Source organism: Mytilus californianus, unplaced genomic scaffold (assembly GCF_021869535.1).
Source record: "Mytilus californianus isolate M0D057914Y unplaced genomic scaffold, xbMytCali1.0.p SCAF_3, whole genome shotgun sequence".
In the NCBI taxonomy this organism is placed as follows: domain Eukaryota; kingdom Metazoa; phylum Mollusca; class Bivalvia; order Mytilida; family Mytilidae; genus Mytilus; species Mytilus californianus.
Genome location: NW_026262679.1, coordinates 112,784,329 through 112,808,562, shown reverse-complemented (window position 1 = coordinate 112,808,562; position 24,234 = coordinate 112,784,329). Strand labels below are relative to the sequence as shown.

Sequence of the window (24,234 nt, the reverse complement as noted above, 5' to 3'; positions counted from 1 at the left end):
CGATAACTTATATCTAAAATAGTCGATGAATACTGTTAATATTGTTAGGTTATATGTTTGTTTATTCCTCAACCAGAGGACAAATTTAACCATTCCGACATTAGATTATCAGATTTTCATATAATCAATATATAAAATGAAAAGGAAAAACAAATAAACATATTGAATAGATATCTAGAAGGGTTGTCAATGCTATTGTTTTGTCGTCGTATGAATCTTATAGTGTAATATGTCCACTTTTGATAAAAACTTGTTGTCTAATGTTATATGTATGTACATTTTCCCCATAAGGTTGAATAAGGTCATACAGATAGTCAGGAGCATGCCCATTTACTATAAAAAGGTTTCCATCCTAGTTCCTCAATCAATTTCGATTTTGAGGAATTGATTCTGAGTCCTGTTATAATTCAATCTGCTTTCTCATGGACATTCATTAACAAGTTTGCTTCCTGGAGAGTACAATTATTTCAAACAATATCTGCATACTATAAAATGTGTACGATATGTCTGTTGTTCTCCGAGATGACCAAAAAAATGTGCCATTGTATCAATTCCATATTTAAAGACAGAGAACTTTAATTCCATTAGAAGTACACGAACATTTCAAAGTTACAAATACATGAAGTTTAGTAATTGAGGGTAAGACGAAAAAAGACCGTATACGTATTATAGTAATGTGTATTTGCCAAAGGTGAACTAGGAACACTACCTTTAGAACCACATGCCATCATTAAAATAAAATCAAATTTCAATCTTACGTCATGTACTCCCGTTTTCAAAATGAACTCTTTCAATGAATTTTACTATCACAAAAATTCTAAAAGAAAACAAACTCGAAATATATTTCCGAACTCGAGCATCACCGGAGAGACATTTATATTTAAGTAATGCAATGAAAATACGGATACTGTTGTATATAAATATAAGGTGATAAAATTTCGAAATTATTCTAAATTAAGGAATGTATCTCCCTCATGCATAGCTCTGTTTCCTTGACCAGGTTTGGCTTTACTTTTGGTCTTTTTAGTTTTATCAGCTCTTTTACATTTTTATTAGGTTTTGAACTCTCAACTATTTCGTCCTCGAGCATCACTGAAAAGAAATTAATTGAAAAAATGCACATCTTGTGTAGTACAATTGGTATTGTTTATGTTATTGTTGAAAAAATACAAGTAATGTCGTGTCCGTTTAAGAAGTATTTATTTGACTAGTCATTCCAAGGGGTCATTATTAAAACTATAAATTTGGGAAGAATACAGAAAAAGAACAAATGAACAAGTTGAAGATCTACAAATAAAGTAGAAATAAATGTGTATCCTTTTCGATGTTCATTCTTTAATAAAATTATTTAAAATCTTGTCAAACATTGGGTTATGGTCACATAAGTTACATAACAATCTAAATAATCGACCTCGAGTTCCTTTTGTTGTTCCCTCAGCAAATTGAATCTTTACTATATCTGGCACATAGAGATCAGTTACTAAATTTGCAAACTAACTAACGCCTATAATAGGACTTGTGTACGCTACGTAAAATGTCAGTAGATTTAATTTGTTAGCAACTGTGACCTCCTTTTTATATTTTAAAGAATTCATTTTTGCTGAACTAACCATACTGAGAGAATATTTCATTTTGACAAAAGTTAAAACAATGATAGAATTAACTGATCCTTGCATACAACATGTGAGTAGCATAGCCGTGCGTTTCCTGTTCTAATTTACTATGAGTTTAAGTTCTGTAATTGAGCGAATACTGGGTACTCAAGTATATAAAAAGGCTTGAAAAGATTTCAAAACAATGAATATAAAAAACATCCAATTAACACCTAAGCAGCTTCCTGCATTCCCATCACCACTTTTTACACTGTTGCTTATTGTGGTTAGTGGCTGCTGCGATGGTATCGGTCCACTTTGCATGTTGTTTTTAGTTGTGGTTGCTGGTTGCTGCGACGGTTGTGGTCCATTTGGACAGTTTGCAGGACGATTTGGGTTGTCTGGGCGACACTCATATGGTGGAGGTAGTCCACCTCCACCCCCTCCTCCGCCCCCACCTCCTCCGCCCCCACCTCCTCCGTTTTCTGGACACTCACACAGGTAATAGGTCCATGTGTCCCAATCTGCAATATTTTAAAATTTCTAAAACATAATACTTTGATTCTTTGTAAAACTATATATATAAGTATTAACAATACTGTACATACAAACTTTATATTGAAAGGAGTGGATGTTGATATAATTAATGTTCAGTAGTCATGGATGAAGATATTTTCTAGTATTTCATTTATGACTTGTGTGTCTTTCTGATGTTGATATCAAATACAATAGTTCTATGTGATGTAAATAAATAACTTCCAATAGATTTGTCAGTAGAGAATTTCTCAAAATGGGATTGAAAATTCCAAATATTACTTAAAAGGACAAGATGTACATTGTATTATGAGTTTTGTATGGAAATTTATTTCTCTTTTAAATATGTCACCCGTTTATTCAAATCCTTTCATATTAAATATGCTCATAGAAAACATTTTTTTTCGTGTGAAAATTGATCTGAATTTAATCATCTAGATGCATTTTTTTCCAAAAGGGAGAAGATGCTGAAGTGACAATAAAACAATAGCAATTGAAGGAAAAAGCAGGATGAGTCCTCTTTATTGAGTTTGAAAGGTGTCCGTTTAACAATATTCCATTGACCAAAATACTGCTACTACTGATAGTCAAATAATGAATAATACACAAATTTGTACCTTTTCCAGTTACGTAGGAGTATACTGAAAAGGGGTTGAAGAACTTCTGAAAGTGACAAAAATAAATTTATTTTCCAAAATTCTAGAAGTTAGTCTAGATGGCTATTGTAAATAAATTGAAATTTTCAGTGAAACAGACATTGTGGTAAAGGAAGCAAAAAGAGGTCATGCAATACCAAATTTTATAATCAAAGTGCAGTGTATATTGAGCATTTTATTTCAGTCCTCATAAACGTTAATTAATTCTCCTCATTTATGAAGTTGACCAATTGTGTGATTTTACAATTTTAGTTGCTGTCGTAGTTGTTTATATGAATAACATGAACACACTTACCATTACTATTCAAATCGCAATCATATGTGACTGTTACAACATCAGCGTAAACAGTGCCGTGGTAACATCCAAGAAAATATGGCCACTGTTCGGTCACGTGGTATCGATATTGGCCGTTCACCTCCCTCCCATGACATTTGTCTAAATCCGCCGAAGTTATCCACCTATCAGATATGTCAGATACATTTGGTCCATATATTGGGAATCCATCAAAAGCTACACCAATAAGTTCATCTACAGTGTTATTATATAAGCAACTATCGGGAATTTTGTGGTAATGGTATGATCCATCAGGTGACGTATGTCCATCACAACTGTCAAAAGTTTCTGCGCTCCCTCCTTCTACAGCATTGACTGATCCGCCGGCCAGGGGGTTATATATTGCTACACCTGTTCTAGTCAGTCCAATCTTTCCGAATGGTACACATGCTTTATTAGGTGATACTGTTGGTGTTTTAGGAATCTTTATATTGTAGTTTTGGTTTATCGGAGTGTTTGGATTCACAATTTCCCAAGGATGATCTGGTATTCCTGATGCTGTTATCAGGAAACTAAAAATGTAATAAATTCAAGAAAAAAATATAATCTAATGGTGATAGATTGTTGTAAGTAAAGATAAATTCAAGAAAAATATTTAATCTAATGGTGATAAATTGTTGTAAGTAAAGATAAATTCAAGAAAAATGTTAATCTAATGGTGATAAATTGATGTAAATTAAGTTAAATCGACAATCAATTATGATTATGATATTAGACGATTAAACTGCGACCCTTTATAAAGCTCAAAGTATGAAATTGACAGTGAATTTGAATTAATACCAACTAAAGAAAGAATAATTGCAAAAAACCTGTGGTGTCTTCAGTCGGTAAAAAATCCATTTTAATGTTTAGGCGGAGTTACATTTGTTTTCAGTGCTTATTTTAATCCTGTTTACTTATTTTAAGGGTGTTTTTTTTTCTTTTCTGCTTAACTCTGTTGCAACAAATTTAAGATTTAATTATCTCTATTTATTGTCAAATTGTGTAATCCTTTTTGTCACTTCTGGATGGTAGTACGGGTGTGTCTGTGTTATGTGATTAGTTAAATGTTAATAGAAATACCTACTATTCTGAGTTGGACTGGTCCACTGTTACTGTGGCCTCGTACTTTCCAGAGACAGAGAATTTAGATATTTCTTCGCTAGTTAAGCCCGCTGATTCGGCATGTAGTAACGAAGTACTTACAACCAACCATATTTGTAACCACATTGTAACGCTAAATGAAACGATAGAAAACCTTACATTATATTTTGTCAAATTTATACTTTTTTATAGTATTTTTGATGAATCGATTGACCGAATTGTAAAGAAACATGTCCACATCTGCAAAACGCTTATTAATATATGTGTCTCTTTACATTCTCTATAATTGTCAGTTACTCATAGTGTGTAAGAGTTCTATCTATTTGAATAATTAAATAACTAAAAGTTTTATACGATAGTTGAATTTATATCCTTTTTTCTTCTCATTTTTATATTCTGTCTGGCACATTTTAAACATGTGCAAAACGCTTATTAGTTAAAAATAATATTGTATAAAATGAGGAGAAGTGGTATGATTGCCAATGAGACAACTGTCCACCTGAGTTTAAATGAAGTGGTAGTAAGCAATTATAAGCCATCAATAATGAGAAAAACTCATACCATATAGTCGACTATAAACGGTTCCGACATGAAAAATGTGAAACAATGTGAAGCAATTCAAACGAGAATACTAACGCCCTTATTCATAACAAAGCAATTTACGAAAAGCAAATGGACAACCATGAATCAACGACAACCACTATACTACAGGATCCGGACTTGGGACAGGCCTATGTAGAGTATGATGGGGTTAAACAGTTTGTAAGCGCTCAACCCCTAACCTGGGACAGTGGTGTAACAGCACAACATAAGAGCAAACAGTACAAATCAGCTGCAATTGGTTTAATTCAAAAGATCGATACGAGGCAGGCAAAATAAAAAACGCTAACATAAAAACAATAGACAGAAAGCACCGAAATAAGAGTACTCGCAGTTACTGAAAGATAATTCAAAACCAATTACAACTAGTAAATAAATCATGTTCTCCCTCTTTATTTCTCTATTTACACTCAGAGAATTTTTGTAAGTATTTTACCACTCACTTATTAAACTCTCTGGGAAAAAACTTAGTGCTGTCAAGATACCTGAATATTCACGACGGAAATTAAAAACTTTGGCGCCAAAAAAACCCCCAAAAAATCACAAAATGAAAAAAATTTAAAAAGTAAAAAATACCCCACCAAAAAATTTGCAATCTGATAAATTAAAATTAATTAATGATAGTGAATTCTTAACAAAATAACACTAGTACAGTTGTAATAATAACAAGTAAATTCGTGTAAATTTTGAAATTATTTAATCCATGTTTAGAGTTTATACAATAAAAAATAATAATACTGACCTTTATTTCAGATAGCAAAGCATCAACATTTGTTCAAAATGATAATACAATAATAAACGATATACCTGTGTACAAAATATAAATAGACCTTCTGCTATATGAAGTGGAACCCTATCGTGACTTTGAAACAATTGGTTATTTTCTATACATAGTTTATTCTCAAATGGGTTTTTTTGTCACATGTAAGATATTTATTTACTGGTTATGTAAAGTTGAAACACTGTAAATAATATGATTAGAATTTGGAAAAAAATAGGTTATCTTAGAGTGAGGCTTCCAGGTTTGATCACCATTGGATTCATCCGCCTTAAATTTTGACGAGAATAAAATTGAGAATGGAAACGGGGAATGTGTCAAAGAGACAACAACCCGACCAAAGAGAATAAAACAGCCCAAGGCCACCAATGGGTCTTCAACACAGCGAGAAAATCGCACACCCGGAGGTGGGATTCAGCTGGCCCCTTAACAATAATGTATACTAGTCCAGCGAAAATGGACGTCACATTAAACTCCGAAACATATAAACGAACCAAAATTAAAAAAACATACAAGATTAACAAAGGCCAGAGGTTTCTGACTAGGGACAGGCACAAAAATGCGGCGGGGTTAAACATGTATAGTACAGTTCAGACACACCATTTTATCATTTGGCCTTTTACAGGATTTTATTCCAATGTTTGGAAATTGTTTATATCAAGCAACTGTGGTGGTAATTTTGTACGGTGCGATTATAAGTCTTCAATGAATATGCTTAGATCCCATTGCACATCCTACTCTAATATTTTTATTGGCACTTTTAATTTCGAGCATCTAGGTTTTGGTCATATTTAATGGCGGTTTGGGTATCTAAATAAATCTTTCATTTAGATAATATTTGTGTTTTGTGATCTTTACTTTACTTTGGTTCCTTTTGATCGTTCCATTACTATGGTGTGCCTTTTGACTGTTTCCTTATTATGGTGTTCCTTTTGACCGTTACTTTACTATGGTGTGACGTTTAACCGTTTCTTTACTATGGTGTTCCTCTTAACTGGTTCTTTACTATGGTGTTCCTTTACTATGATGTGCATTTTGATCGTTTCTTTACTATGGTATTCATTTTAACTGTTTCTTTACTATGGCGTTCCATTTGACCCTTACTTTACTAAGGTGCGACTTTGGTCGTTACCTTTAGTTGTGTCTGTATTTTGACCATTACCTTTACTTTTTTGCTTCGTGACAGTTACTTTACTATTGTGTACCTTTTTACCGTAGTCTTTAATATTTTTGTTGTGATCATTCCTTACTATTTGTTTTTTAGACCGTTTATACCAATAATATTTTGTGCTTATGACCGTTTCTTTACTATTTTGTGATGTGATCGTTATTTTACTACCTTTTACTGTTTTGAGACAGTACCTGTAATATATTGTGCTGATTGACCGTTACCTTTAAATATTTAGAAAAATATGAAACAATTCTATTGAGATTACAAACGGCCTAATCTAAAACAAAACAATTTACGAAAAACAAATATGATTGTTCTTTACTATGGTGTTCCTCTATAATGCATATTCTTCGGAAATTAAAAAAAAAGGAATTCTAGGATCATTGTGACCCTGATTTGGTTTCTGATGATCGGTGAAAGGCAAATTTTGTTAAGTTAACGCCGAGACGGTTGATACCAAGAGGTGGTTTTAACTGAAAACCTTTTGTTATGCAGTCGATATATTTTTAATTCTGTGTATTGCTCTTTTACAAGTGAGTACAATCTTATCCAACTCAAGTGTGAATTATTTATTGTGAAATCAAATTCAATATTCAAATATGTCATTATAGAAAAGGACATAAGTAGCTTTTAAAGGTTTATTATAATTATGTTAATTTTACAATGTGTTGTTAGTACGATCTATCGAATAATTTTCATCAGTTTGGGGATACCTAAATGAACAGAAAATACTTTGTGGACGAAATTTGAATCAGAAATATCTTGATTATCGAACAATTCACTTTCGTTTTTAGTCTATTATGTATCTTGTTTTTCACCTCAATAGGCTAAATGCAAAGATGATTTGGGTAAATGACTTAAGATATAAAATGTCAAAACATGACAATGCTATTCTTACTAGTTCTGCATTTTTTCGAATTTCAACTGAGTTCGTCAAAAAAGTATTTATTTCAAATTCTATTGCACTGAAGTTTGCAATTACTTATTTGTACTCTCTATAAAATATTTCTTATCACTTTTTATTATATGTTTTGTAATCTATTTTGTATTTTTTTTAATCGTTGGTTATTTTCATTGTGTATGGATGGTGTCTTCCCGATTGTCCCACTTTTTAAAATTACAGGTAAAAAAGTAATGAAATTTAGTGGGACAATCGGGAATATGTTTGTGGGACAATTGGGAAGTTTAAATGTGGGACAATTGGGAATTGTTTTGATAGTGATTAATTTGTTTTTATAGTGTGTAGCAGTTACTAATCACTGTAACTAATAAAATATGAAAAAAACCATGAACAAATAATAATACTTACATATTATATTTTGCACATACATGTAGTAGGTACAATTGAAGTATCATCAAACATGGAATATAATATGAAGTCATAAAATTTTAGTCTTAGATGCATGATTTTTTTAGTTAGTTTTTATTGGCTTTGAACTAGCTGTCAGTAACTGCGAGTACTCTAAGATCTGTAATAAGTGTCTTTGTTGTGGGGATGTATAAGTAGCCGTCCACGTCCATGTCCACTCTGTGATTTGTTAGATGTATTTCTGTCTGTACTCATCTGATGAGTTAAAAGCCTTTTTCAACTTATTTTTTTAGTTTATTCTTATGTTGTACTGTTACAACACTGTCCCAGGTTAGTGGTAGGATTGTCGCCTTTAAAAAAGTTTAACCCCGCCACGTTCTGTATGTGTCTGTCCCAAGTCAGGAGCCTGTAATTCAGTGGTTGTCGTTTGTTACTGTGTAACACATTTGTTTTTCGTTCATTATTTTGTACATAAATTAGGTCGTTAGTTTTTCTAGTTTGAATTGTTTTACATTTTTCATATGGGGCATTTAAAGCTGACTCTGCTGTATGGGCTTTGCTCATTGTTGAAGGCCGTATTGTGACCTATAGTTGTTAATTTCTGTGTCATTTAGTCTTTTATGGAGAGTTGTCTCATTGGCAATCATACCACATCTTTTTTTTTATGGAAGTCTGGTTCTTCTTTATAGTTGGTGACGAGTCCTGTTGACTACACTTTATGGCAAAGACACTGGGAATATTGGAAAAACAACCTTTAATATTGATTCATGGAAAGGCTGATCTGGCAGAATTCTAGACAACAGCTTCGTTATCAAAAAAAGGAAGTTGTTGGGTTCAGGTGAATCTGACGTTGGGTGTTAGCAGTCTTCAATAGTGTAGAGAATGTTGTATTAATGTCCTCTGACTTCCCTAGTAAAATTGTAAAGACTTGTGGAAAAATCTCTCCATCAACAAGTTCGTCTAGAGTGTAGAATGTAAATGAGTGTATACCTTTTTTTTTAAATTGAATGCATTATTTATTCAAAAACTTTATAGAGAAAATGTAATTAAAATTACGGTATTGAAATTTGTTTTATAAATTACGTAACATTGTAGATATATTTCATAAGTCAGAAATATTATATTTTTTTTAATAAAAAGTGCATTAATCTAATGATTTAAAAAACATTTTTTTTATACTTCTATAAAATTAATATTAAATGTGCAATAAATTAATTCTTGTCTATTTAGTAAAACAAACAACAGTTACATTGTTTATCTAAGAACATTTTACTTCATAAGATAATGTGGGACAATCAGAACTTTTCATGTGGGACAATCAGAACTCTAAAATTTTAAAAAGTGGGACAATCGGGAATAAACCGTATGGATGGTGTTGGTTGTTTTTGTAAAACTGTTTTGACACGACTTAATAAAGGGGGTGACTAATAAGATATGCCTTCTCTTTCACCAACAATTACCTCTGAATTACATTGGAGTGTGATTAACCAAATTGATAGTTATAAGTGTTCGCTGTTTGCATAAATCTTTTCAAGTTTACCGTTCTTTTGCAAAATTACTTTTGATTCCTCTCGGTCATATATTGTACTCTTCATTTTGTTTTTGACGGATAGTTTTTGATCTGGCATCGTCTACTGGTTGTTCATATTTTGAACATAAGAACATAAGTCGGGCGTGCATTTCAATAAATGACAACTAAATGTCAAATGACAAAGACATTGCCGACAATGTAAATAAATGGAGATGATGAGAAAATGTTATCGAGGCAGACATTTCTTAGTATTGGAGTACATGGAGTTGGTGACTAAATGTCATTCAGACAAAGACATTGCCGACAATGCGAATAAATTGGGATGGTGACTAATGTCATTCAGACAAAGACATTGCCCACAATGTGAATTAATTGAGATGATGGCTAATTGTCATTCAGACAAAGACATCACCGACAATGTGAACAAATGAAGATGATGACTAAATGTTATTAAAACAGACATTGCTTACTATGGGAATACATGGAGATGGTGACTAAATGTCATTCAGACAAAGACATTGCCGACAATGTGTATAAATTAGGATGGTGACTAATGTCATTCAGACAAAGATATTGCCGACAAGGTGAATAAATTGAGATGAAGACTAAATGTTATTAAGACAGACATTGCTCAGTCAGGGGCGTTACTTAAACAAGTTATTTTTTTAAGTTACTTATATAAGTAATTTTTGTTTTTAAAAATAATAAAATTACTTAATAGAGTTATTTTAAATTTCAATAGAAGCATAGACTAAATGTAGTTTTCATGAATTTTAACATCATTTTATATCATAAAATAAAGAATTTATTAGATTTGAGAGGAGTATAGAGATAAAGGGTTACTTTAAAAATAATGACAAAAATATTACTTGAATAAGTTATTTTATACATTTTTGAAAAAAATAGTAATAACACTTATTGAAGGAACATATGTAATTGATTTTGGTTACAAGTTATAAATAACTTCAAGTCTTAATTAATTCACAAGTATCTGTCTATTTATATCAGTTTACCTTCAAGATTTTGGAGGAAAATGATAATTTAATAGTCCCATGAGACCAATCTTTGACCCAGAAGCGTCAGTATGAAAGATAAGTGCGTCAGAAAGTTAATTAGTGTTTCAGAAGGATTAGATTTTATATTTCATGGGAAAAATAACCAGATGACTGTGAAAATTTGTTAAAGCTACTAAAATCTGTATAATTGGACACCTATAAAAATAATATTCAGAAAAGTTACTTATATAAGTAATATTTAAAATAGCCTCGTTCTCAACATTACTTGTATAGGTAATTTTAAATGTTACTTATTTAAGTAATGCCCCTGACTGTTGCTTACTATGGGAATACATGGAGATGGTAACTAATAAAGGCAACAGTAGTATACCGCTGTTCAAAAGTCATAGATCGATCAAGAGAAAACAAATCCGGGTTACAAACTAAAACCGAGGGAAACACATCAACTATAAGAGGAAATCAACGGAACAACAGAAACACTGAACTGCAACAAAAACAAACGCCAACATATATAGAAACGGACTATTTGATAACAACTGCCATATTCCTGACTTGGTACAGGACATTTTGAGAAAAAATGGTGGGTTGAACCTGGTTTTATGGCTAGCCAAATCTCCCGCTTATATGGCAATGTTACAAAATATTGCTAAAATGACAACACTACGTGACAGGAATACAGTACAAACAAACGCAAGAACTCTCAGCACAGAGGAATGCATAAATAAATAATATAATAGTATATTACAACATGTAAACCACAGAATAACAACGGACATCTCCCATTAATGACAGCACAGGACACCACAAACTGCGCGTCACATGAATGGATCAACGCCACAAAAAGTGACGTATATATAATCTTGAAATCCACACAATTATATGGAACGTGATCCAAAAATTCACAATTATTTTCACAATACTAGTCCAAATAATATCATGATTATGACAGTCTTGAAAGGCTATTTTAAATTAATGTTGTGACGACGTCATAATAATTTGGACTAACACAATACTTTATCCATGGAAAATGGAAATCAACTCGACTATTCTGACAAATAAGACATATGTGAAATGTACCGAAAATACAGAATTCAATGAACTAAATGTCATTTAGACAAAGACATTGCCGACAATGTGAATAAATGAAAATGATGACTAAATGTCATTAAGACAAAAGACATTGCCTACAAAGGGACTAAATAGAGATGGTGACTTAATGTCTCGATGACTGTGTGAATTAAACATTTAGAAAAAAATAATTCAAATGTATAGATGTTCAAGTTAGATTGGCTGGAAAACAGCACTCGTGATGCTTTGGTTATCTTACATGATAATGTTTAGTTGATGTTAAACTTTTACCAAAAGATGCAATCCCTAATGCTGGTATAACAAATAAACCCATCATAGATACCAGGATTAAAATTGTGTACGTCAGACGCTCATTTCGTCTATAAAAGACTCATCAGTGAGGCTCGAATCAAAAAAGTAAAAAAGACCACATATAGTACGAAGTTGAAGATCATGGAGTACCCAAAATTCCGAAAGGGTTTTTCAAAGGACGTGTTCACTGTAATACAAAATGAAACAAATGCAGTGGTTGATCTAGAATGAAAGAATGCTGTGTTTTAATATAATTAAAAATACAGATGTAAACGTTTAAAAAATGAGATTTCATACAATATTTCTTCCTAAACCCAAGAAGATAAAAAGGTATACTGGAAACATAAGCTATCTGTGGTTTTGACCTAATTTTTACAAAAGTGTCTGACTGGCTCCGACAACTCGTGACAATTATTATATAGTTTTCGTCAGGTGATGTTTATTGTACATTAATTGTTTTTTTATTCCATTCAATTGAATTTCTTCACCGTAAAACTATGTCAATTTGCATACTTTTAGGTAGTTAAAATATAAGATTCACAGTCTTAATATAGATTAAATATTTTATTCACAAAAGAGCTCGTGTGTGATTTAAATACCTCTATGAATGTACATGACCTGAATATTGTGAATGAGGATATACACTGACATTTTTGGACAATTCTGAATATCACAAGTTGTGCTACTAGTATATCCACTTTTCTTAAAGAAAATATATTCGCTGAGTCTTGACTGTGATGCAATTTTACACCGACTAAGAGGTGTATATGAGTATGGCCCTGAAAAACCAACAATATCGATTATTTCATTGGTCATTCAAAGAAGCACCCAATGGTAAGTAGGACCTGGTTTAGCTATTGGCTAGAAACATTCAAGTTGATTATGCAAATTTCCCTTCGGAATCAGTCATTTCCAAATGACGTCGACTTACAAGACCTTGACCAGACATTTGAGTACTATATTCGTCCTGTAGTTTTTATGAGACATGTTTGTTCTACCGAATTTATCATCGACACAGCAATTACTTTAGTACAAATGCAAGGTTTGATAGTGTTCCACGAATTAAAAGAAAAAACAACCGTACATGTCTATACGGAAATGAATTTCCAATTTGAATGTGGATTTATTTTCAAGAAACTTTAATAAAATTGTGTGTATTCCAATAGACACTTGAAGTATAAGAGTCTTCACATGTAACAATTTGCGGATACCACAACTATTCGACAGCAGTTTTATTGGTGTTTTTCAAAAGTTAATATTAAAATGTCTAAGGGGAAGGCTGATGAAAACCGAATTAGATGATGTTTATAAATCACAGTCCATTTGTTCTTGTTTGGAGAATTTTTCGCGGGATAAACACCATCCCCCCCCCCCCCCCCAACACTTTTTAAAAACAAACGTTTTTCAATAACATACAGGTAAAAGAAATTTTACAAGAACATGATTTATTTGATTAAACTTTTATTTTAAGTAATTTTCAATTGAAACAATAATGTTTTCACATCGCTTCTGAAAATAATTGATTTTATGTAGAGATTTTGAATATAAAAATTTATGAAAAAAAGATGAATGGTCGGTGCCATTACAATAATGATGCAAGGTATATACTGAAGATGTCTCTATCTTGAAGCATAGTTGACATTGCATATTTCCTTTTGTACATTTTCCATTTGCATGATGAATACATATGAAAAAAAACGCCATTCCAACTATAAAGTCAAATAAAGGCCTCATTATACATCAACGTCAATAAACGATTTGTGCTTGATTTAAGTCAACATTAGCTATCAGATAGGACCACATTGTGCAAATGTCTTTATTATGACGTTCGTTTCTTTCCATATTTGTGATCCGCTTTGACATTTCCAGGCTTATGGAGGTAGAACGTCATTGGAGAAATATATGAAGGGCAGTTCGGGTCATAATTCATTTTATTACACGTACGCAAGAGGTACACGTAACACTTTGTTCACCTACCCTAGAGTTACTCGTAACACTTTGTTTACGTACCTTAAGAGTTACGCGTAACTATTTGTTCACGTACCCTAGAGGTACACGTCACGGTTTGTTCACGTATGCGAAATAACATTTATACCCTATGCACAAAGAACGCGTCTATTGTAGAATACTAATTGACCAATTAAATCAGGCCTTTTTTACAACATTTTAATTACTCGATTTAAAGTTTTAAAACTCGGTTAAAATTGTTGATTTAAACCTATATTTATATTAAACATTAATTTTGGCAACAGATAGTGTACATGGAAAACAGTATTCTTCGTTTTGTTTTCGGTTGTTGCCAAATTTCAAGCAGTTTTTACAGAGTTATCTCCTTTATCCAATACACATTCTTAAAGGATATAATTGATTTCTTTCCATTATAATTTCAGATATTTGCATTCATTTCATGGGGATTTTTTCATGGTGAATACTTATATGAACAAACTGGTACGCGTACCTCTAGGAACGCGAACAAGCTGTTACGTGTACCTCTAGGGTACGTGACCAAAGTGTAACGTGTACCTCTAGGGTACGTGAACGAAGTGTAAACGTTTACCTCTAGGGTATTTGAACGACCTGTTACGCGTACCTCTAGCGTACGTGTAACAAAATGAATTATGACCCGAACGGCGCTTCATAGAAATACGCCGTTAACTCTATATAAACTATATGTAAAACTTCGTAAGGGGACATACATGTTTATTTTTATACTGAATGTATGTTTTGGATGCTTTTTACCATTGCATATGAAATTTATATAATTCAAAGCTTTTAGCTAAAGCGAGAGAACTAATCCTAAACGTCAAAAAGAAGATGGAACATCTCTGCATATTTTACCATTTAAAATCTTATATATATATAGTTTCAAAAACATAATTGTTTTTTAAATGAACTGTTTCTTCCGTATGCTTTGTTGCATTGTACATCACAATTTTTAATGAATATTTTGTATACGCAAACAGTCTTATAATCAGTTCAACCTCACCATTTATTCAATATGATATGTATGTGTAACAAAGGAACAGACATAAGAATAAGTTATATCCATTCCATACAATAAGTCATATAGTCTTACGGTTTTTAAGGGTTTCCAGTATTGTATTTGCATATACGATTAACTGTTTTTCGAGTATTTTAAATTTTTTTTAATGCTTTTTGGCCATCTTTTATACGACATAGTTTTTCGTTTGTTTTGATATCTGACTTATTAATCCGATTAGTTAAGCCCTTTTATCTGGTTTTTATAGTTTGTTTTAGGTTGTACTGTTACACCACTGTCCCTTGTTATGGGGAAGGGTTTGGCACAAGCAAACATGTTTAAACCCGCCACATTCTGTATTTTCCTGTACCAAGTCAGTATCCTGTAATTTAGTGCTTGTCGTTTGTTGCTGTTTATCATATTTGATTTTCGTTTATTGTTTTTACATGAAACAGGCCGTTAGTTTTCTTGTTACATTTCTCATTTCGGGGCCTTTTTTTAGCTTACTATGTGGTTTGGATTTTGCTCATTGTTGAAGGCCGTACGGTTACCTATATTTGTTAAATTCTACGTCATTTGGTTTCTGGTGGAGAGCTGTCTCCCTGTCAATCATACCACATCTTCTTCTTATTTTAATAATGTCATAACCACTTAATTTCCCCCTCCCATCATATATTATTTTCAACGCTTTTATCTTCATAACTTTGTCACAAACTGTAAATTATTGTAGGTTCCATAAAAATACACAAGCTTCTTAAAAGAATTTAAAGAAAGAGGGTGCATTTATCTATACTAGGGACAGTCGGTTGGTGTAAAACGATTGACGTGAATGTATGCGATGTCCAGTTACTCCATAAATAAGTAAAAAGAAAAGACCAGACACAGTATTCATCATAGAAGTCCAAAAGAAGTGGTATGATATATAGGTTTGCATAATAGATTTAAGATATATCAGTAATTAACTTCGAGTTGCAGTTCAAGGATTTTGAAAAGGGTGGGGTACCATGACAACGTTAAGAGTGGCATTTGAAAAAAGTTTATGCATTTATCATATATGTAGCTGCGGCCCAGCACCCCAAAACTAAAAGAAAAAAAAAGAAAAAGAAATAGACATAAAAATCGGTGTGATTCACAAGTTGAAGCCCAGTCAAAATAATATATAAATTGAACGTAAATCAATCATTTACAAATTTATAACTGTTTTCTTATGGTTCCTTCAATTTCCTCGAGATTCAATTGAATAATTAATGTGCAATTGTCATTTCGAAGTATTTGCGAAGAAGAACTTAACACTTTACTTCTTTTTTTTTTTGCTGGCACTGAAGTATACATCCTATATAAGTTCTGAAGAAGTCTTATGTTATAGTTTGAAGTTGAATATTTGAATCTGCATACAAAATTGATAAAAAAAAAATCAAAATTCTCCGCTATATAGATTTTCATAAATGGAGTTTAAAATATATCATAATAAATGCACCGTATCAAATACATTTATGAGAACAACTACTTGTAAATTGTTACGCTTCGCATGCCATGTGGTGTAGATACATGCATCATAAATCTAAATTAAAAGATAAATTAAAAAAATAATTCTAAAAGCTTTCTTTGACAAATTTTAAACTAACTTCATTTCAACAAGTTTAAATTGGATTTTCTAAAACAGAGTTAAGAACTGTTTGTATTGTAGTAAATTTAATTCATTTGAAATTTGTATTCAAATACGCTGTTTGAGATTACTAAGCACCAATAAAATATATTATCGCTATTTTACGAAAATTTCCTTTGACCTTACTGACTGATAATTTCCTTTCTCATCGGAGTCGAGTGATATGAAAATTATCGCTAGAAACTAAGGGGGCACGTGCCGTTGCTAATGAAATTGACAACGTCGTCATAGGTAAAATAACGATAAACAGATTATCATTGGTCATCTCAACTCGATTGCTTTTCTCGCTTTCGCCGTACCGGCTCAAGCGAGAAAATCAATCTCGTTGAGATGATCAACGATAATCTATAAATAATTTTGTATTTTATAAATTAGTGCCTTCGATAATAAAAAGTCGTCATCGAATAGTCTCATTATGCCGATATTCAAAAAGACTCGTTTCATTGTTATAACAACAAATAGGTCATACTATCATGACAGAGTGGTTTTTTCGGCATGCACTAGATAAATATGCTAAAAGCCAATTTTAGACAAGGTACCCCTATGAGCCTGGAAATATCGTGGCTAGTCACATTTATGTAAATACCATCCGTCGACCCCTTTCGGACCACGGTCAGAACCGGAAGTCTGATATAGAAATCACTACCAATATGAAAAATGCCAAATATTAAAATGATGTTTATTCTAAAAATTGATTTGTCAGAATACAGATCGATGAGATATAAAATTATTTACACTAATGTTACAGAAAAGAAATTATGTATGTTTTAATTGTACCATTTATCTTTATCATTTTCGTTTTACAAAATTTAGAATTATGCGAAACACAACGGTTTTTCTATCACCTAGGCTTGTGTGCCTTAGCTGTTTTTTTGGCACAGTATTTTTGCATTTTTGTTTTCAGTGCTCATCAACTTCGTATTTGTTTTGGTCGTCTTACTGTTTTGCTTCGAGCGCTACTGATGAGTCTTTTATCTTTGATGAGTATTTTGATCCTAGGTAATGGTTATCTATAGAAATTATATAGAACCAATTATCAAATATGTCATGTAAATGAGAGAAAATCAATTATACTACTAATGTTCAATTTGAACAGATATTTTTAAACGGTTATTTTTTTCGATAAGTGTTTTAAAATTCAGCAGATAATATTTGGTCGGAACGCTTCAATTAATAAATTATTGAATCATTAAAAATCCCGAACGAACAATAACTCATATGGTAGTAAAGAAAACAGACAAAGCATTTTGAAATGATAGTTATATTACTCATTCAGCTAATATGAAATTGATAGCTTTCAAATATACACTTTAAATAAATGCTTTTATCAGCACTCAGTGAATTAACTAGTTTTAAGGGGTAGACCTGGAATATTGGAGACAACTCTTTAAGCTAGCAGTTATTGAAACAGTGACTAAAAATTTGTGTTGTTTATATGTGGTTGAGAATGATGCAACTTAGAAAATTAAACAAGTTTAACTCCACCAAGCATTAGATTAAGGAATTATAGTTTTTTTTAAGATTAAAAACATCGTGATAAGACTACAATTCTCCGTGATGACAAAAAGTTTGTACCATTGTAACAATTCCATATTTGAAGACGGATGACTTTAATTCCATAACAAGTACACGAACCTTTCAAAGTTACAATTTCATGAAGTTTAGTAATTGTGGGCAAGACGAAAAAAGACTGTATACGTATTATAGTAATGTGTAGGTGACAAAGGTTAACTAGGAACACTAACTACCTTTAGAACCACGCGTCAAACAATTTTTCACTAAGTTGTAGTACATATGCGTGGTGGTTGTACATGCATATAGTTTCTCTGATCGCAGAGATTGTGACGGTTCGTATACACTGAAAAGTTCTTTTAGGTACACCATTATATAGTATTCAGAATACTACTTAACACAAATGTTAGTATGATTCTGGTTCTACTGGATTTTTTTTATTATCATTTATTATTTTTACTGATGCACTTAATGGGTTAACACCACTAATTCGGACCTGGTCAGAAAATTAAACAAAAATAGTTACTACGAATGGTTGTAACTTTTAAAATATGAAGAATATGTTGGTAATTTTCGTATCAAATGAAAGTTGAATGAATGGTAATCATAGAACAATTTTTGTCTAAAAATTTGAATACAAAAGCTGCATGAAATTTAAACATTGAGGTACATTTTGCTTGTTTCACAGATCTGAAGTACCTGTTTTGGTACTTCCTAAGTTCCTGGAACCAGTTCGCTCTTATATGCAAGTAAAGACATGATTGAAGAAAAACAAAATATTTCTTTTAAATTGTTTCTTCTATTTTTTTTTTTTTGTAATCATCTAGTACAATCCAGGATCCTCCTAGTACAAATCTGGTTATCCTAATTTCTACCAGAAGATATTGGAATTATTATTTGTACTGGATTTTAATTAGGATAAATCAAAATGCCAATTTCTACAAGTAGATATTAGAATTCCGATTTGTAATGTAATATGTACATCAACAGTTTATATTGACAACGATATCGATATCGTACTAGAAGCGAATGGAGTGATATGAGAACAGGTGTGATATGATGGCTTCTCTTATGTCGAATAAAAGACAAGTTACAATGCAACAAACGTTTTGTCATGCTAACAGATATGTAAAGTGAAATTTTATTAGATTTGAGGTTTTTTCACGTCTAGTTACAGGTCAGGTCTTACGGTCATAAAAATTTCGAGCACGACTATCGTACTCAGACTCAGAAATTAACCAATCAAAATACTGAATTTGGTGTTTCGAGTACAATTTTTTCTGGGTCGATACATCTGCTGATGAACTGGTTATCTCCGAGTGTATCCCCATCTCAGTAGGTCAATGCTTAGTTCTGGCTTGAAAATATGGACATTGTTTTACAGTTTTTTTCTGTGACAAAAAAATTGGGCAATCATTTAAAATCAAAGAATTTATTTCCTTCATACATACGTCCGGTTTGTTAATATTATTTGTCCATTTCGGTTTTATTTAGGTCGTCAACGTTTGTATTAGGTTTTTGGATGTTTTATTAATTTGGCGTACATTATTACTGAAGATACATTTATTGCAGCCAAAATTGGCACAGTTCATTTAAGGATTTTATACATGATTGGAGATTTGTTTCTACATCTTCCTTCCTTGAACCCCTGAAAATTGATAAGGTATGGTGGGAAACCTATGCTTGAGACATTTGCCGTGACTCAGTATTTTACAAAATAAGATATTTTCGCCGACAAATCGTGACAATTTCTATTGTTTGTGTCGGGTCCTGTTTAAGGTATGCTAAAATATTTTTTATGTTTCACATAATTAAAGGACAGTAGCATGACGGGTCCTTCACCTGAAACCTGTGATTATTTGCATTTTTAAAGTTCGTTAAATTTCTCATGAATGTAATTTCTTATTTTACAAAGGAAATCGTGACTGATTTAAATACATCTATGAATGCTTATGATTAGTAAACCTAAATAAGAATGATTTACCAACGATTTAAATTTTCTTCAACGTTGATAAAATTGTTGTTTTCTATACGTAAACAGACATGGATACATAGTGATTTGGATGGAGAGTTGTCTCATACCACATCTTCTTATCTATATGGACAACAACAGAGTGTTCACACATAACGATATCAAATTTGGAATTACATTCTATTCGACAGCAGATTTTCTGACTATGTTATTTTATTTATTAATTAAGGGGTTGGTTAAAAAATTGAACGAGCAAATGTGGACGTCTTTGTCGCTACTTAGTATACTTAACGAACCAAATTCACATTATTTCGCATTTAATCCCAAGTTTATAAATGGTCTTCTTGAGATTTAATCTGTTACGCTGTAAAGAAATTCGTTTCTTAATTTGTGGTTCGTTATCACCATTATGACAAAGATTTACCCCCCAAAATGCAAGACTTAAAACATAATTCATGGTTGTATGGCTCTTCCCTTTTCGAGCACTGAAACAACTTTCCATGAGTTATGATTTTGTATTTTTCTTTGTACATGTATTTAAATCTTAAATTTGGTTTTATTTTTCAATATATTACATGTAATGTAAGCCATTGGTGACTGTATTGAATACATTACACACTTTATAAATATCGTGCGTCTGAAGCGCTTTTCTGTATTTACATTTATCAGAAACGCACAAAACAAAAACAGTTGAAGGCCATGGATGCGTCAATATGCTGCAGCGTTATAGAGCTTTATAACCAAAAAGGACCTAAACAGAATAGCCAAATTAATTTTAGATCAACATTGTCTGATGCAGTTGGAACCTTAGCTTCTTATTTTTTTAAATTTATGAACGCGGAATTGTAAATTCGTATTTAACAATCCAACCTTTACAAATAGAGTTATAATTTATGGGCACGTTATCCATCCAATTGCCATTAACAGTAGCATGACGGACCCTTGACCAGATGCATTATACATGTAGACACTTTATTTGTTTTATTATTGCAATCTGTATTAAGTTTACACGACTTATAAAACTGAATTTTAAAAGTCAATAATGTTTTCATTTTTTCCGCAGATAGTTAAAACATTTTGATGATTTATATAAAATAATGAAAGCGCTATGTACAAGGACTGATACTTAAATAGCTTAATATTCTATTTAGATATTTTTTAGACTAAATCCATTATCGATATTCTATCTACATGTTTAACCCATTTATCAGCCTTGACAGAATATTGTTTATAAATTTATAATTATCTTAAATTTATTTCACTCACAGAATCAAGATCAAAAGTTGGGTCAAACCTTGGTATGATTGTAAAATAAAAAAGAAGCATGCATAAAAAAATGAAAAAAATATATATAATCCAATCATAATAAACATAAGAGTAATATATTATTTACAACACTAAAAAAACTAGATTTTTACATAAACCTTTAAGGTATGACTGTAATATTTTTTCTGTCTATGAAGAAATAACATAAAAAAATGTGGTGCACACTGAATAACCCGCGTAGACATAATTTCGTTATATGTGACCGTGACGTCATCAACGTATTTTTCATGATTTACTCCTTAAAAATGGAATTTAGAATTAAATTATTAGGAATGGCTGTAATATTTTTACTGTCTATTCGAAATAACCTAAAAAATGTGGTGCACACTGAATAACCCGCGTAGCAAGAAAAAAATGTCTTATTTCTGACTTGATACAGGCATTTCCAGAAGAAAATGGTGTTGCATTAAATTTGAGTTTTGATACATGTATTCTCTCTTTCTCTTTATCGATTGAAAATTCAAGGGTGTAATGGGAAATTTCAACTCTCTAACTTTTTCTTGTAAGTAAGATTTATAAAATATCTAAATATAAAAAACAAGGAGATATGGTATGATTACCAATGAGACAACTATCCACCAAAGTGCAATTGAAGTGGATGTAAGCAAATTTACTTCACAACAACTGGTTTGATATAGTTTTCATTGAGTCAAGTTAATTGCAGATTCATTGAAGGTTGAACATTTTTTAAATGGAACACTTGATCTCCTTTTCGTGATTTATCTAACAATTAAATGTCCTACCAAAAATATGGGTCAATTTGCGTAATTTTCGTCCATCAAGATTAGATTTAAATTTTTACTATAGAATGTATTTCTTACAAAACAAAAGAATTCATGTATGGTTAAAGTACATGTACACATACATTATGTTTGATTCAAGAAAGCATGAATGTATATAATTACTTAACTTAATTTTGAGAAATGAGGATGTATACTGAGAATAAATTCTACAAAGATTGATTGATTGTTGCTTGATTAACGTCCAGTGGCAAATATTGGATGCATATTCAAGGCGTAAACAATTAACAATTACCACAATACTTATGTTTTGAAAAGTGGGTTGACCGGAATCAAGGGCGAATGTTTTTTAATGCAACTGGAAAAATGAGTGTATATTGGATAGGGGCAGACATCATCAGTTGCCTGTCAACATGACAACTACGGACACTCCAAGAGTTGGTACAAGGGGTATTTAACGTGCAGAAAGTATTGCAATTTCCTTATGTAGGCATCGAATTGAACACACCCTCCCCTTACATGGGAGTCGTACACCTCTGATGAAGAAATTTGAAATATTTCTATATACCGGAGGTGCTACATCGACTAATAGGTCTTAAAATAAAAGCGTTCGGCTATATGGATATGTTTCTAAACATCCAACCATTTTTATTATTCCAGAGTTAAGGCAAAGTCGAGAAAGACTTGGTCTAGCTTTTGACAAGGATCATTGAAAATTTGAAATATTTTCATTCAAAATTTGCAATTAACAATCAATAGCGATTAAATGCATTTTAAAAATAACATTTCGATTTTACGAATACACAGTACAGTTCTTGAAAAATCTAATTTTAGTAGATCATATAGATTCGTTTAGGATTCAAATCTCAATAGGTTTTATTTACTCTCCGACTTTGACCATATTCGTGAAATTACTGCAGGTGTAGTTTTGTTTATTTTGTGAAAAGTATAGATGGTTTTTAAACTGTTTAGAAAGAAAACGAGATGGAATTGACAATAAGAGAACAAAATATTTTTTAATGTGTAAGTTATCGATACATTTTGTTGAAAGGTTTTTAACCCCTCGATGGAATACATCAATGTCTCTCTTATGCGTGTGTGTGTTTGTGTTTCATTAAGTGAGTGTTTGGAAGAAGGTTAGGAGTTTTTCCAAAATATCCTATTAAACAAATTACAAATTACAAAGTTTATTTGCCTACGGTTAAATGAGATAAATGTTAAACATTTATAGACTGTAGAATGCAATGATGCAACTGCATGTCAATACAGTAGACCATGACATTATAGGTGATGGAATAGGTATCTAAAATTAATGCAATTCATTAAACTGTGCTTACCTTTCTTTCGTTTAAACTTTCTGTATAAAACAAGAATTCATGTCCTTACGTCGACTATTCTACCAATCACATGGCAACAGCCATTGTAACAGTTCAGCATGGTCTACGTATTGACGGTTAGACTTATATGTTCACCTTTACCTAGGTTTCATGGGTGTCATGAATAATTAATCAGGATGCTGTACAGCAAGCAGTCTATTGATTTCTGTTGTTTAATGATAATGGGGATTTCAATGTTATTCCACAAATCTATATTAAATGACCTAAATTCATTTGCGTGATAGATATGAAGAAATATTTACTAAAGGTTTTATTCCTTAAAATTAAAATTGTCAAATGATTACTTGGGGAAAGCGGCGGCAACACTTAATTTAAGTTACGATCATCTCACGATGGAAGACGATGGGAATAGACGAATATATATTTTTTTCTCGAGTTGTCTGTAACAGACGACCTAAATATAATATATGTGTCTGCTTATGGAACATGAATGTTATTTACAATGCATAACTTTCGACATAGCGAAAAACAAAAAAGAAACTCAAGTCGTGAATATGGAATATCGTATGATGCTAGAAATTGAAATTTCTGACTTCTCAATTATAACTAAGGTTAAGAATGTCCAATAAAATAAATATTGTCTATCCAATTATATTGACCAATTTAATATTTTGGGGGAATTAGTAATGTGTCCAGGCAATGTTGAGTAGATATTTA

The 24,234-nt window shown here is 31.7% G+C and overlaps 1 protein-coding gene across 2 annotated transcripts; it reads right to left on the bottom strand.

The window, feature by feature from the left end:
* Window positions 1-1,183: 1,183 nt before the first annotated feature.
* Window positions 1,184-23,640, bottom strand: LOC127735855 (uncharacterized). Of its 2 annotated transcripts, none has more exons than XM_052246252.1 (4): window positions 23,518-23,640; window positions 4,183-4,332; window positions 3,078-3,628; window positions 1,184-2,116 (listed from the first exon to the last, which is right to left on the bottom strand). In XM_052246252.1, the coding sequence occupies exons 2-4, from the start codon at window positions 4,323-4,325 to the stop codon at window positions 1,761-1,763; spliced, it is 1,050 nt and encodes a 349-aa protein (XP_052102212.1). In that variant the 5' UTR covers window positions 4,326-4,332; window positions 23,518-23,640; the 3' UTR covers window positions 1,184-1,760. The 2 variants fall into 2 exon arrangements, with proteins under 2 accessions (XP_052102212.1, XP_052102213.1); XM_052246253.1 differs by lacking the exon at window positions 23,518-23,640 and adding an exon at window positions 5,542-5,659.
* Between the last annotated feature and the right edge of the window lie 594 nt (window positions 23,641-24,234).